This window comes from Ananas comosus, linkage group 19, assembly GCF_001540865.1.
Source record: "Ananas comosus cultivar F153 linkage group 19, ASM154086v1, whole genome shotgun sequence".
Classification (NCBI taxonomy): Eukaryota; Viridiplantae; Streptophyta; class Magnoliopsida; order Poales; family Bromeliaceae; genus Ananas; species Ananas comosus.
Genome location: NC_033639.1, coordinates 2,638,928 through 2,652,109, shown reverse-complemented (window position 1 = coordinate 2,652,109; position 13,182 = coordinate 2,638,928). Strand labels below are relative to the sequence as shown.

General features: G+C 40.9%; 1 protein-coding gene across 1 annotated transcript; it reads right to left on the bottom strand.

The window, feature by feature from the left end:
• On the bottom strand, nt 7,421-12,794 carry LOC109725240 (mediator of RNA polymerase II transcription subunit 27-like). Its single transcript, XM_020254350.1, is given in 8 exon segments — nt 7,421-7,865; nt 9,194-9,414; nt 9,492-9,535; nt 9,837-9,905; nt 10,120-10,179; nt 10,804-11,036; nt 11,039-11,250; nt 12,604-12,794. Coding segments are annotated over 7 exon segments (960 nt in total). The 3' UTR covers nt 7,421-7,865; nt 9,194-9,263.

The following is a 13,182-nucleotide window of genomic DNA, read 5'->3' as shown; positions in this document are numbered from 1 at the left end:
ATCTGTGCTTCACACAATCACAGTGTAATCTCGAAACTCCTTTCGTGATTTCTTGTATTAATGTGGAGAAAAATTAATCCTCAAAATTGTTGTCACGCCCCGCGGCCGATTTTAAAAGCCATTTTGAAAACAGAGTTGCGGAAAACGTGCCATTTTTTTTTTTTTTTTTAACCTGGCCCACGCGACGTACAGACCCGCCACAAATACAAAGTTCCTCTGTCCACTCGGACAGAGTCTCCTTTGTATTTGCACGGCGTACCAACGATACAACAGGATCTCAACCACAACCTACATTTACCAATCAACAACCAAGGCATGATATGCATTTCCATACAGCTAACAATCCTTAGAATGATGCATGCCTCTAAGCACTCCTTAGGCGCTGGATGATGCAATGCACAATACAACAAACATCCTATTTAAAAGTGCTCCCCACACGGAAGCTTTTGTTTTTAAACTCTAATTCATTCATTCATAAAAACCATTCGAAAACCTTTTTAAAACTGTTTCCCACACGGAAACTCTATTTTGAAAACCGACTACCTCGAGGGGTAGAAAACCACGATGCATAACTACAAGAAAACCAAATCTCCACAGAACCAAAACCACCGATCGAAAACTCCAATCTCATACATACGAGGAAAACCAACACCACAGTTCACATACATTCAAGCATACATAAGATCAGCTAACTGAACCATTATTAAGAAAACTACTAAGTGTGGGAAAGAAATAACCAGGGTGACGGACGCTACTGCTGTCTAGCTAGATCGTCCTCTCGTCGAGCCCAAAATCCAACTCCTCGTCTCTGTCACCTGGGGGGAAAAGGGGGGGTGAGAAACCGCAACCATGGTTTTCTCAGTGGGTACGACAGAGCCACGAAGGCAAGTCGTAATCACCGGAAACCAAAGGAGATAGATAAACAAGTATATATGTAAGCTGAAATGAAATAGAACTACAGTAGCTACAACAGATAAATAGGAAGCAATAAATAAACCTGCTACTGTATAGAAAATAATGCAAGGAATGCCTCAATGTACTGAACCAGAAACTGTACCCAATCTGTGCCTGCTGTATCGGTCCGCAGACCTCAAGCGCTACCTGTCACTAACTGCGCCGACCTGATCCATCCGCCCCGCAGGACGACCTATCCGGATAAGTACACCTCCGATCGGTGGCCAAACCGATCCGGTGTCATGAATACCCCCAAGTGCCGTGACTAAGTCATGCTGATATGCTCAAACAAAAATAAACCCGGCTGAAGCCGGTGCCTAGGCCGAAGCCAACCACGAGGGCGTACAATGCCAAACTGAAATAGAAGCTAGGGCGTACAACGCCGAACTGAAATAGATGCTAGGGCGTACAACGCCGAACCTCGATCAACCAGATCGAAACACACGACAAGAGAGTCGATGTGTTGCCTGGACCCAAGGTCCACAGAGATACTGAAATACAAATGCAACCTGCTCTACATGTCTATCCACAACTATACAATGCAATCAAGGGGTGCGATAACCAAACGATAACAAGCAATGACATGTAGAGACTAAATACAGGAATAGAAAAACAGGAGAAGGAAGTGAAACGCTCTCATCGACTACCAGCTCGAAGCACCCACCTGTCACTGACGCGTCGGAACACTGGGTACGCACAAGTCGACCGGACCTCAGGTAGCGGCTGGAAGCGGCGGCGGCAGCGGCGGAGCAAACCGAGCCCGCACGAGATCGGCTCGGGTTCCAGGAGTTGCTGCGGCCACGGCGGCGGCCGGGGAGCTCCGGGACGGCGGATGCGGGTTGCAGGAGGTCGGGGGAGGTGCCACAGGGGCGGCCCAGAGCGGTGGCGACGCGAGGAAGAGGTCGCAAGCAGCTCTCGGCCTGGGCTCGGCTGGGCGGCTGCAGCCGGCCGAGGCGGCGGCGGCGGCACGCTGGGGCGGCGGCGACCGGCGGGAAGGGGTGCCCGGGCACGGGGAAGTCGGCGGGAGAGGTATCCAGGCGGTGGCGGCGCAGGAGGGAGGTCGCAAGGTGGTCTCGGCCAGAGCTTGGCCTGGCTGGCAGAAGCGGCCCGGGGCGGCTGCGGCGGCGCAGGCGACGGCGGCGGTCGGCGGGGAACGTCGCCGGAGCACGGGGTGCCACCGAGGGAGGGTCCGAAAGTGGCGGCGGTCTCGGGTCTCCTCACAACCCGAAAGGAGAGAAGGAGAGAGAAAGAGAGGGAGGGAGAGAGAAGTAGGTGGCTGCCGCGGCGGTTGGCCGGCCGGGGCTCAGTCGGCGGCGGCCTGGGCGCGTGCAGCAGGTGCAGGGGAAGGAGAGGGAGGCGGCTGGGCTAGGGCAAGGCTAGGGTTAGGGTTTCTAGTAGCAAACCCTAAGAGCAACTATAAATACCGAGGCGCAACTTGCAAAAAGATCCACCAAACATCGGAATTTCAATCCGAGCCCTTCACCGAACGACTAAAACGCATGAACGCCCCTCCACGTGCGATCTCACGCAAAACGGTACATAAAATGTCGCGACTTTCGCGAAAATACCATTTTGCCACTACAGACCTCTCCTCGATCAATGCGCGATCTCCGCAGATCCGTCCGTCAGATTTGCGAACGGATTGCACCGGTGCGATCAGCACCACGGAGACAACAAAGCTACGATTTCGTTTCGTCTTGATCGACCACGGATTCACGACAAAATCCAACCTTCCTTTCAAGAGAAGAAAACACACCGAAATACATATAGAATATGTATTTTTGGATTTTCTCGAAATCCGTGCGTCAAACTCAAAATCCGTCAGCGTCATTAGTTCCAGAACAACTGACCCGGTCGAAACGAGCTATTGGACTGCTATGAACAGAGTCCGGTACGAGCCAGAAGCCAACTTCTCACTGCGGCTTCTCCGAAAAATCGAGTTACTATTCACTTTAAGTGAAACTTGGAAATCGCGTAGAATTTCCGTTTTAACTCGATTTCGCCCGAAACTTGACGAGTGCTTTTGTAATTAAATTACACACAAAAACATCGTCAACTGAGAGTTTAGCTACACTGCAAAAGTCTCAATCCTTACAATTGTGCTAGCAATTTGAAGAGAATTAACTATAGAGACTAATTAATATTGGAGACCACTCTCTTATGATAAAAAGAGAGCTCTATATAGTTGAAAAGCTTTCTCTCTTTGTTTTTATTCTACTTCAAATCACCTATATTTTCGTTATTGGGAGATGCTCTATTTAAAGGTGAAGCCAAATGTAGAGAGACGAGATAGAGGTAGAGGAGCGTTCTCATAATGAGACGTTCATTTCACTATAATTACACTACAATTAAAGTTTCTCTTTGTTTGGAGAGGAGAGAAAGAACGGAGAGAATGAAACGTGCATTAGGAAAATTAACTCCTCTCAATTAATATGCATGGAGGCAAAGAGAAGAAAAGAAAAGGAGCGTTCTCTTTTCTTTTCCATTAATAGTACAATTATTATGCACGGTTTCATTCTCTTTCTTTTCTCCCTACTCGTCTTCACCTCCCAACATATTAATACAAGGATTAATTAAAAGAGAGAGAGAGCTATCACTTCATAAGTTGTTGCAACTATTGCACATAAGCTCTCATACTAAATCAAATTTAGTATTAGGTCACTCCATACAATTTTCATCTTTTGCAAGTTAGAGTTTCTGCTAACCACCTTAGCAAATAAATTCTTGCTTTACAACTTTAGCAAAATAGTCTCTATTAATTCTCCAAGCACTAGATCACACGCAGCCTTTATTGTGTGTGACCACATAGGTTCAATTCTACCTGGTAGTGAGATGTGATAGTAAACTCTTTTAATGTCACCATCGGAACTCTTCTCGATGGACCAAAACATTTTTGGCTCTCCCAACTGAGTGTAATTAACTATTTTAATTACTCTCATGGGTCCCACAATCCACGAGTGACACCTAGCAGTATATCGCGGCAATCCAAGTAGAATTAATAATAGACGGAACCTCTAGGTGTAGTTACCACGTGATAAAATCCTTCTATCACTTGTCCTGATTGAGCCGAGGTTATGGATTACTCGTCAAACCCCATTACTCAATCATATGTCTCGTTTGATTAACAATATGGAAACTCTTTTCCATAAAATCATACTGCCTTAGCCAAGGAATTTTATATCTTGTAAAACAGATAGTATAGGACAATTACCTCTCTACCGAGGGTGATAGATTCCATCTTGACACACACCTACCTCCACGTATGACCCACTGCAGCCAACATGTGTTGACTTAACCCATGATTAGGGTATAAGTATTTACACAGTCAAACTACAATAACCCACACGCAAGATAACCGTAGTGCCTCAGGTCAAAGGATCACTCACACTACTACAGTATGGAACAATTCACTGACGAGTGAGTAGACATCCATGTGATTGTTTATAGTTGGTCACGCTCAGTGAAATTGTTCTCCAACATTCACCCGTATGCTTACTCTAGTGTCACCACACTAATGACTTGAGACTCATCATCCCATAAGGGAAGTACAGCACACACTGATCTATCTGGATTTACCACCGCCTTCGTGATAATCCTATGATCAGGAGCATTTAAGAATTAATTACAGAAGAATATATGTCTCAAATTTCTAACTTCTTAGAAAGTTAATTCTTCTACTATTAATTCTATGGGCGATTCATAAATATGCATTTGGCAATAATATGAATAAAGAATGCCAGATTTAATTATAAAAGAAAAGTACACTGATATTAACCCTTTAAGTTATGACAAGATTGGCTTATAGGGCATATAACTAACACCTCATTGCCCGCCTTGTGCCTACTCCGAAAATGTTTCGGATGGCCTCTTCTATTTGCGTATATATCTCATTGTTAACTCCTTGGATGGGAACTTGCGCTGGTACCGGGTTCGGTGGTTGTTGTGCACCGAGATTTTGTGCTAAGGGATTAATCCCTTGCACATTCAAAGCCTGCCCCCTAGCCCCTACATTTGGGGGTTGGTAGGCTGCAACTGGAGGGGGTGGAGGTAACCCCCAAGCCACTTCCGGCTGTTGACCGGCGTTACCAACAGCCGGTCTATAAGCCGCTTGATACTGTGCCCCTTGGTATTGGGGCTGCCCAACTACCGGTGTTACTGGATTCTGTAACACTGGCGTTATCACAGGCGCTTGTAGGCTTGCTATCGGCTGTTCATTCTGAGCTAACAATTGCCATATTCGGGCTATGTTCTCGTCAGAGGCCGTGATTGCGGCCAAAACGGCATCCAGTCGTGCGGTACTTGCATGACTATTTTGGTCCAAAGTTTGAAGGACCCGAGCCATTTGGCCAAGTGCTTGGGTCAAGCTAGGCTCCCGTTGGCCAGATTGACCACTAGTCTCACCCTCAACAGGTAAAACCGCTTGGCGCTCTACATTATTTTCCGAATTGCTGGGCTGTTCACTCCCAGAATTTCTGGGAATAGCCCTATTACGAAGATTTATGGCGTTATCATCAGCCATGTTTTATATAGAATGCAGATTTACCTCAAAAAATGAGTCCCACCGGGCGTGCCAAAAATTTGTTGGTGCCGAAATTTCCCGACCTTTGACCTAGTCAAGTATTCTCCTCGGGAAGAGCATCGAGATGCGAGACGGCTACGAAATATGACCCTCGAAGTTTGCGCCCACGACGGATCAAGCGATTCGGCCGATGAGGGATCGACTCAGCCGGGTTCGAAAACCTCCACAGTAAATTCGCTTTGGCAGGATGAGCCGAATGGAGAGGGGAAGCCTAGAATTCGACTAAGAGATGAGCCGAATGGCTAAACAACTTGAGATCTGATCGGCAGGAAGAGCCGAAAATGACTTTCTATTGAATAGCAAATGGGAAAAGTGCAAGAACAGGGGAGTGATGCCCGTAGGGCAGACAGACTCCAAGTATGGGAACAGGGGAGTGATGCCCGTAGGGCAGACAGACTCCGAGTATGAGAACAAGGGAGTGATGCCCGTAGGGCAGACAGACTCCGAGTATGCTAAATTACAGGAACTACTCCTAGGGAAAGCAGTAAATGCGAGAATAGAAAGATGCAGGAAAATAAAGGTGGTCTTTTGTGCGCAGGGGCGAAGACCCTTTTTCAGGGTATCGTCTGCCTATTTATAGAACCGCCCTTGCGTTAGTTATTGCTCATGCACGATCAGCCACTATCTCCTGATTCGTAGGACCACTTTCGGCCGATCGGAACCGCTCGTAACTGCTTGCGGTTGCTATAACTCCTCGGTCCAGTGCGGCTCGTATGCGTCCGGTGTACTCTGGGTCTACCGTTTTAGCCGTCTTACGGATATGGACCCGGTGTGCCAGCTGTTCGTGCCTAACTGGCTCAACACAATCATTCCAATAGCTTAATTACCCTAATTGGATAAATAAAATTAAGTTTATAGACGAAGTACAACCCGTTTAATTTTTTAGGAACCAATGGTGCAAATTGCTTATTGAACATACAAAGGTGTGACTGTTGTAACAAAAACTTTAGGGTGCGTTTGGTTCGCGCTATCTTTTTAAGATTACTAGTAATATAATAGGAATAAAAAAATATGACGGTGTTTGGCTAAACGCACTAAGTAATCTAGTTGGTAATATTTGATTTACTTGAGAATGAGATTCATCCTAAAGTACTAATCTCATTCCCTTGAGAGATGGTGGGTATCCTCATATTAATGGATTGGAGTAATCATAAAATGTCTAATCTCTTTCTTTCTTCCTATCTGCCCGCTAGTTGATATTTTTTTTTCTTTACACTCTAACCTCATATCTCTCTCTGAGCTTATCTTTTTCTCTCTAAACTTCAACTCTTTTTCTCTCTCTAAACTAAGCTCTCTCTCCCCATCTTTTTCTAAAATCTCAACTCTCTCTCTCTCTCTAACCTCGACTCTATTTCTTTTCCTATTTCTTTAATTATGCTCTCTCTCTCTAGTCTATGTTCTCTTTCCCTTTTTTCTAAAAAAATATTGAAATTCTTAATAGCATTATCTAAATTAAATTAATTAATAATTAATTAATTAATTGTATATTTTTTTTAATATTAAATAACATGACTAAATAATATGACCGTGCGAACCAAACATAGGAATACCACATGCTGAATAATAGGATAAATAGGAATAAGATTCTCAGACATTTTTTTATTGCTAGTAATTTTTTATAGTGCGAACCAAACACGCTCTAAGAGTCATCCAACGCTTTAGCATCCATTCAAGAAAATGTAGAATGTGAGATATCTACGCAACAATTAATTAACATTGTAGGGGGGTTGAGTATGACACTAGGGAAAGTACACAGGGTGTTTTCATAATTTATAGATGCACGCATCCATGTAATAAGCATATAGTTTAAGCATATATTGTTTGTTCAAATCAAGCAACATATTTTCAACACAAAATGCCACAGCAGTTGTCACGCAATTATAAATCATGGTAATCCACTAATACAATATATTTCAGTAAACGAAAATGTCACAGCTACTCAACCACAATACTTACATTTAATCTGTTCCAACTTTACGACTTGAGATGATCCTATTCAGTTACCACAAACAGTACCTAAATAAACTTCCTCCCCCAATATGTTCATTAGCAAATTTTTCTAAGAACTTTTGTCGCTACAGATAAGTTAACACAACACTAGATTCCTTATCTAATTGGATGAGATGTCCACACTTCTTCATTATCTCACCTCTTTCAAGAATTAAAGAGATCCCCTGGACAGTTGTGGAGCCAGTGCGGACCAAATGCAGATTAATACCACATCAAATAAAAGTGGAAAGGGAGATAAATGGCCTAATATAGTCCAACCGTTCTTTCGATAACCTGTCGAAAAAAGCCATCGAGGTCCCCAACACGGAAATCGACCCTGAAGCTGCTAAAGAAAGAAATCAATGTTTTAATAAACAGGCAAATCATGAGGAATATGAAATAACTTGCAAATAAGTTGGTAGCCATTCTTTTGCAAATGAATTAAACAATAACAACAAAACACTCCGTACAATTATTGAACAAATGCTTGCTAACCACCAACCAGGAAAATGGTTGCAACTTTTATGTTCCACTATGCCCCATAAATAGCAATACTAGTAATAATAACTTCAATTTGAATTTTCGAAGACTTTTCAATGATCAGAGATGGATACCAGTCAATAGAGAGAATTTTTTATTTGCAAATTAAATCTGAGTGAGAAACAAAGCGTTAGTTGGATGATCTGTTTCTAGCCACTCTACAAAGCCATCATCAAAATTATGTTTTGTAAAGTTGGTCAATATATAATAGTATAACAGTTGTGCATTAAGAATATGACATAGTATAACTGTTGTGGCACGATTGGTGCCTTTGTAACAAAAATTACCACCTAAGCCATGTGTTTTATATGTTGGATTCCTAGGCAAACAGCAAAAAGGCAAAAAAGTGCCAAGTTTGACAATGCAAGACAAAGAAAAACACAAAAGTATCAACAAAGACTTACGATCTCAAATTAACATGACGACAGCCAAATAAAACCAACTCAAATGCTCTCAACTCTCTGAGAGAAGACAACTTTCCAATAAGACTGAAATCTTCACTTCTAAAGCTAAACTAAGTAATTGAAATGATGATATCTATTTCTTCCTCTACCAATGTATTGCATTATGATAACCAAGCAATGAGCAGAGATAAGCATCATTGGTGCCGGAGGTCTCAAGAGGAACATAAATAGAAGGTAAGCAATCGCTATGAGATCCTTCTACTGAAGAAAGTATGCGTTTAATTTCACAACAAAAGTTTAGATGCTTCGAGGAAGAAAAAGGACTTATCTTATCCTGCCGTAAAAGTGGCAGAAAATGATATACTCAATCGAGTAGTAGAAGTTGAAGGCATCTTAAAGTAAATAGTTTCACACCATATAGCAAAATTTCTGCTGACTTTCAAGGAAATACATAAAACTTAAACAGTAAGAAAAAAAGTGAGTTGATCTTTTAAAGAAAACAGATACTGCACAAACTCAGACAAACTTTTGTAACAACGGCCAAACACTACCAAGGTAAACTGCTAAGTCTTTGAGGACATAATATTATGAAAAAGAAGAGAAGATGGCAAAGGGTAACAATAATCCAATCAAATTCAGTAAATAAGAACTTTTAACAAAACATGAAAAATTGCTAGAAGAAGCTCAAAAGGAAAAGAATATTGCCAGTTAGTTTGAAGTATACTACCTCAACAACTTGGAAACCGTTCGGCCACAAAATAGTTGAAATATGAGCGGACAAATTGGCAAAATATGTATCAGATTTCTTCAGAAGAGCACCCGATATGATATGCTTTTGTAAGATCAGAACTCTGGCCCTCAGCTGATGAAGTTTGAAAGTATGGACGGTGAACAGGTGGCAAAAGGAAAGCAAGCATCTTGTCCATCATTAGAAGACGCCCGCATTTACTGCAATACAAATAAAATTTCTTATCCATACACCATTGCATAACAAAAATGCTATCAAAAAGGAACCCTACCGATACCTGCAAACCTTTGCAAATAAGGTTTGATAGCTGCAGATCCAGCACTGCAGAAAAAGTTAAATATTATTAGTATTCACTTTATTTAACTAGAAACAAAAACAAAAGCATATTTACGAATCTGCACTATAAAATTAGGTCTTTTCATGCACACCAACAGCAAAGAAGACGAATAACAGACAAACAAATTAGCAAAAGTACAGAACAATATTATGCACTTTTATGATATTGTTTAGAACAAACTAATATGTTAGTTTTATACGTGAGAGATGAATCTAACAAGAATGATTTCGATATAATAACATACCAAAAGTAGAGGAAGTGAATGATTTTGACATAATAACCTACCAAAAGTAAAGGAAGTGAATTATTAGGATCCACACTAAGATAATACTGCAATGCCTTATCAGCATGTTCCAGCAAAACAAAAATTAAATGCATGTAAACTAAATCAAAACGGTAACTTAAACTGTCTTTTACTAACAAATAAAGAAGAATGAAATGTCAATGCAACTTAACATTCATTCTCTGTGTCCATTGCGCATCAGCAAAGAAATAACTTTGAGGTCCACATAGCTGACAAACAGCAGAATAGGTAGTCAACATAATAGAAGAGTAGAATAGCATTTACCGTGACAAGCCTAAATACATGATGCACCGATAAGCCTCTTGAATGAATGTAATCACCTCCCTAGCAAAAGATTCCTGTTAGAAACTAGAAAATAGTGTACTAAATATTCAATGGAAAATAGATGGCCAAAGTGTACAGCAGAAGGAAAAAAAAAAAGGAGGGGGGGGGGTGTGTTGTGTCAAGAAAACGAACAAACGCAGATCGCCACATCGTCTTCAAAATGAGCTAACAAAAGAAGATGACAGGTTGATGTTTGAAGACTTGTTCATCTCAGACCCACCAAGAAGATGAGCCAAATAAAACACAGCTCATCACATCATATCATACAAATGATAACTAAAAATTGTAGAGTACTAGAGCTTTGAAAATAAAATGTGAAATTGCATATAGCAATGATTACGATGTAAGATAACGTACAATAACATGTAAAACAAGTCATCCTTTCTTCTAATAAAAATTATCCTTTTTTTTAATAAAAACAAGTCAGCAAAGGATTTGATGTCTGTAAAGCTCTTTTTTCTTAAGAATGTCATTATAGCGGCAAACGAAAAGCAAGTGATATCAGTATGTTCAGGAAAATACTGGATATGTTGCACCGTAGGAGACAACATATAATAGTTTCAAAGGCAATGCTGGAAAAAGGTATTTTTGACAATCTGAAAACCAATCGAGAATAGAAGGTACCTCATTCGGAGAGAAAAATGCTACAGCATCAGGGTTTACAGATCCTGCCAGATGCAGTGACACTACAGCTCTGAAGATAGAAGGCATCAACAACTCAATAACAGCAATTTGATCAACTGAAGCAGATCTTAGCTTTTTCCAATTATGCAAGTTTTGCTCCTTAGATGGATCCACAAGGTTCTCATCAACAGAAGATGACAATAGGGAAGCTCTTTTCTACCAATCACGGGCTGATACGTCAGGATTCTAATATTGGGTACTTCATGTTCCAAATTCTTAAGAATATAAGCCAATGTTTTTCCTTCCACAAGCTCTTTACTCATTGGCAATACCTGGGAGCTACAGAGTCTCTTGGCAATGCCAGACTCTCCGTGGTGGTTGAGCAGGTCATCTTCTAGGTGAGGGAAGAACCGCCTTTTTGGGTCAGTGAATGCTTTGAGAGCTAACCTGGAAATGATAAATGCAAAAGTAGATCCATTACTGTTTGATATGTTACTCTAATTGCTTCTCCTTCCCTGCTTATGTTTTGAAAGGAGCAATGGTGCAAGAAATCAGCAATTACAATGGGATGCTCTCCATTTGAAGCAGGGATTTGTCTACCATATTCAACCAAACATGATACTTGTAGAAAAATACTTGAGTTTTATTGTAAAGTAAAGCAATAGCTTTTAATGCTATTATTATGTAAGAAAATGACAAGCATTCATGGTTTTATATTGCTTGGCTGCATAATTACTTTACTGCGTGGTTATTCATGAAGAAAGGAAATATCATTTGAATATCAATACTCAGTTAGAAAAGTGAAGTTCTTGAGGCTGGCATACAAAAATAAAATTTCCCCTGCACTGAAATCTAGTCAATATTGTCATCACAAGAAGTTGCGCATGCATAATGAGCTGACTGAAATAGACAACGACAACAATTAGTAAGCTGAAAAGTTCCATCTGTGAAATGCTTGCTGGATCATTGGCACTAACCATTAATCCCAAAAGCCAGAGCTATTAGATAGACGTAACCAATTCACTTAAAGTGTAGAGACACCCACGGGTCTCGATTGTGACTCGGTCCAACCAGCCGCCCACCACTTCGAACATGACTGGGCCCAATCCGACCTCCTATCATTTCGAACGAGACTCGACCCAACCTAACCTCCTACCACAAGGCAGGATGCTGGCCCCTTTAAGCCAACAATGCTTTTATACATTTATTGTCTACACATGAGGAATGACCACATCCGAGTCAGCCTAGATAAGCAAAACCTATCTTTTAATCAACATAGACAGAATTCAACCTACAAGAAAGCCATCCCAACTACAGAAGTCATAGACAACTTCCCACTATTTCCATAAGTATCCAATTTTTAGACTCATACTGGAGATCAAATTGATGGCCGATAACTTTGGCTCCAGAAAACACACTAGTTGTTTTCCTACATTTTAGTAGTCACAGCACATCTAAAACCTTCAAATTTAAGAATTTGATGGCTTAAAATAATATTCTTAAAAAGAAAAAACTACAGAAAAAAATCAAACAACTCAGTGAATTAATGTGAGAAGGCCAAGCTTTATATTAGTAAATATAAGAGTCAAATTTTCAATACTTGCATAACTTTACCTGCATGGAAGAGTTTAAATTTCTGGCAAACCACAAGCATAGTTTATCACAAGTTATGCTCATATAATGGAAAGTGAAATAGTGGTTGTTAATGAAATTTTCAAGCATAAAATTTATTTCCCGAAACGTATAAAGCCAAGCTCTTCAATAGTTCAAGCAAAACTCACATACGAGCTAGTATTCTACCTGGTTCTGTCAACAGCAGAAGCACCAGCTTGGCCAGCAAGTTGACGCTTCCAAGCATAAGCAACAACGGCACCATCTGGGCAAACAAGGGGCCTGTGTAAACCCCAAGAATTACCTCGAGATTTCAGTGATGGATTTAAAACTCCAGAATCTTCCAGTTCCCTTCCTAGCAGCAACAAGAATGAACACATACAATTTAAGTGGCGAAATTCTCAGATGAACTAGAATATCCAAAAATATAGTAAGATGTAAGCTTGCCCAATATTTATCAGATGGACCATTTTCCACAAGAATGTTATTCCTAGAAACACTATTAAAAGGACTTGAGTGTTCCCCACAATACTATCATACTGGGAGCTAACAAAGTGTTTACGTATTAGCTATCTTGCAAAAAGGCAGAGGCTAGTAGGAGATGTAGTGACCAAAATATGTAAGAAAAAAGCCTCATAAGGAATTATTGTGTAAATTATAAAAGAGCAATAGTTTCATCATAAGAAAAGACCAGCCCACTGTGTGCTACAATAGATTACATTGATTACTTTAAAATGTTAATAGGTCGACACACTCAACAGGATTGGA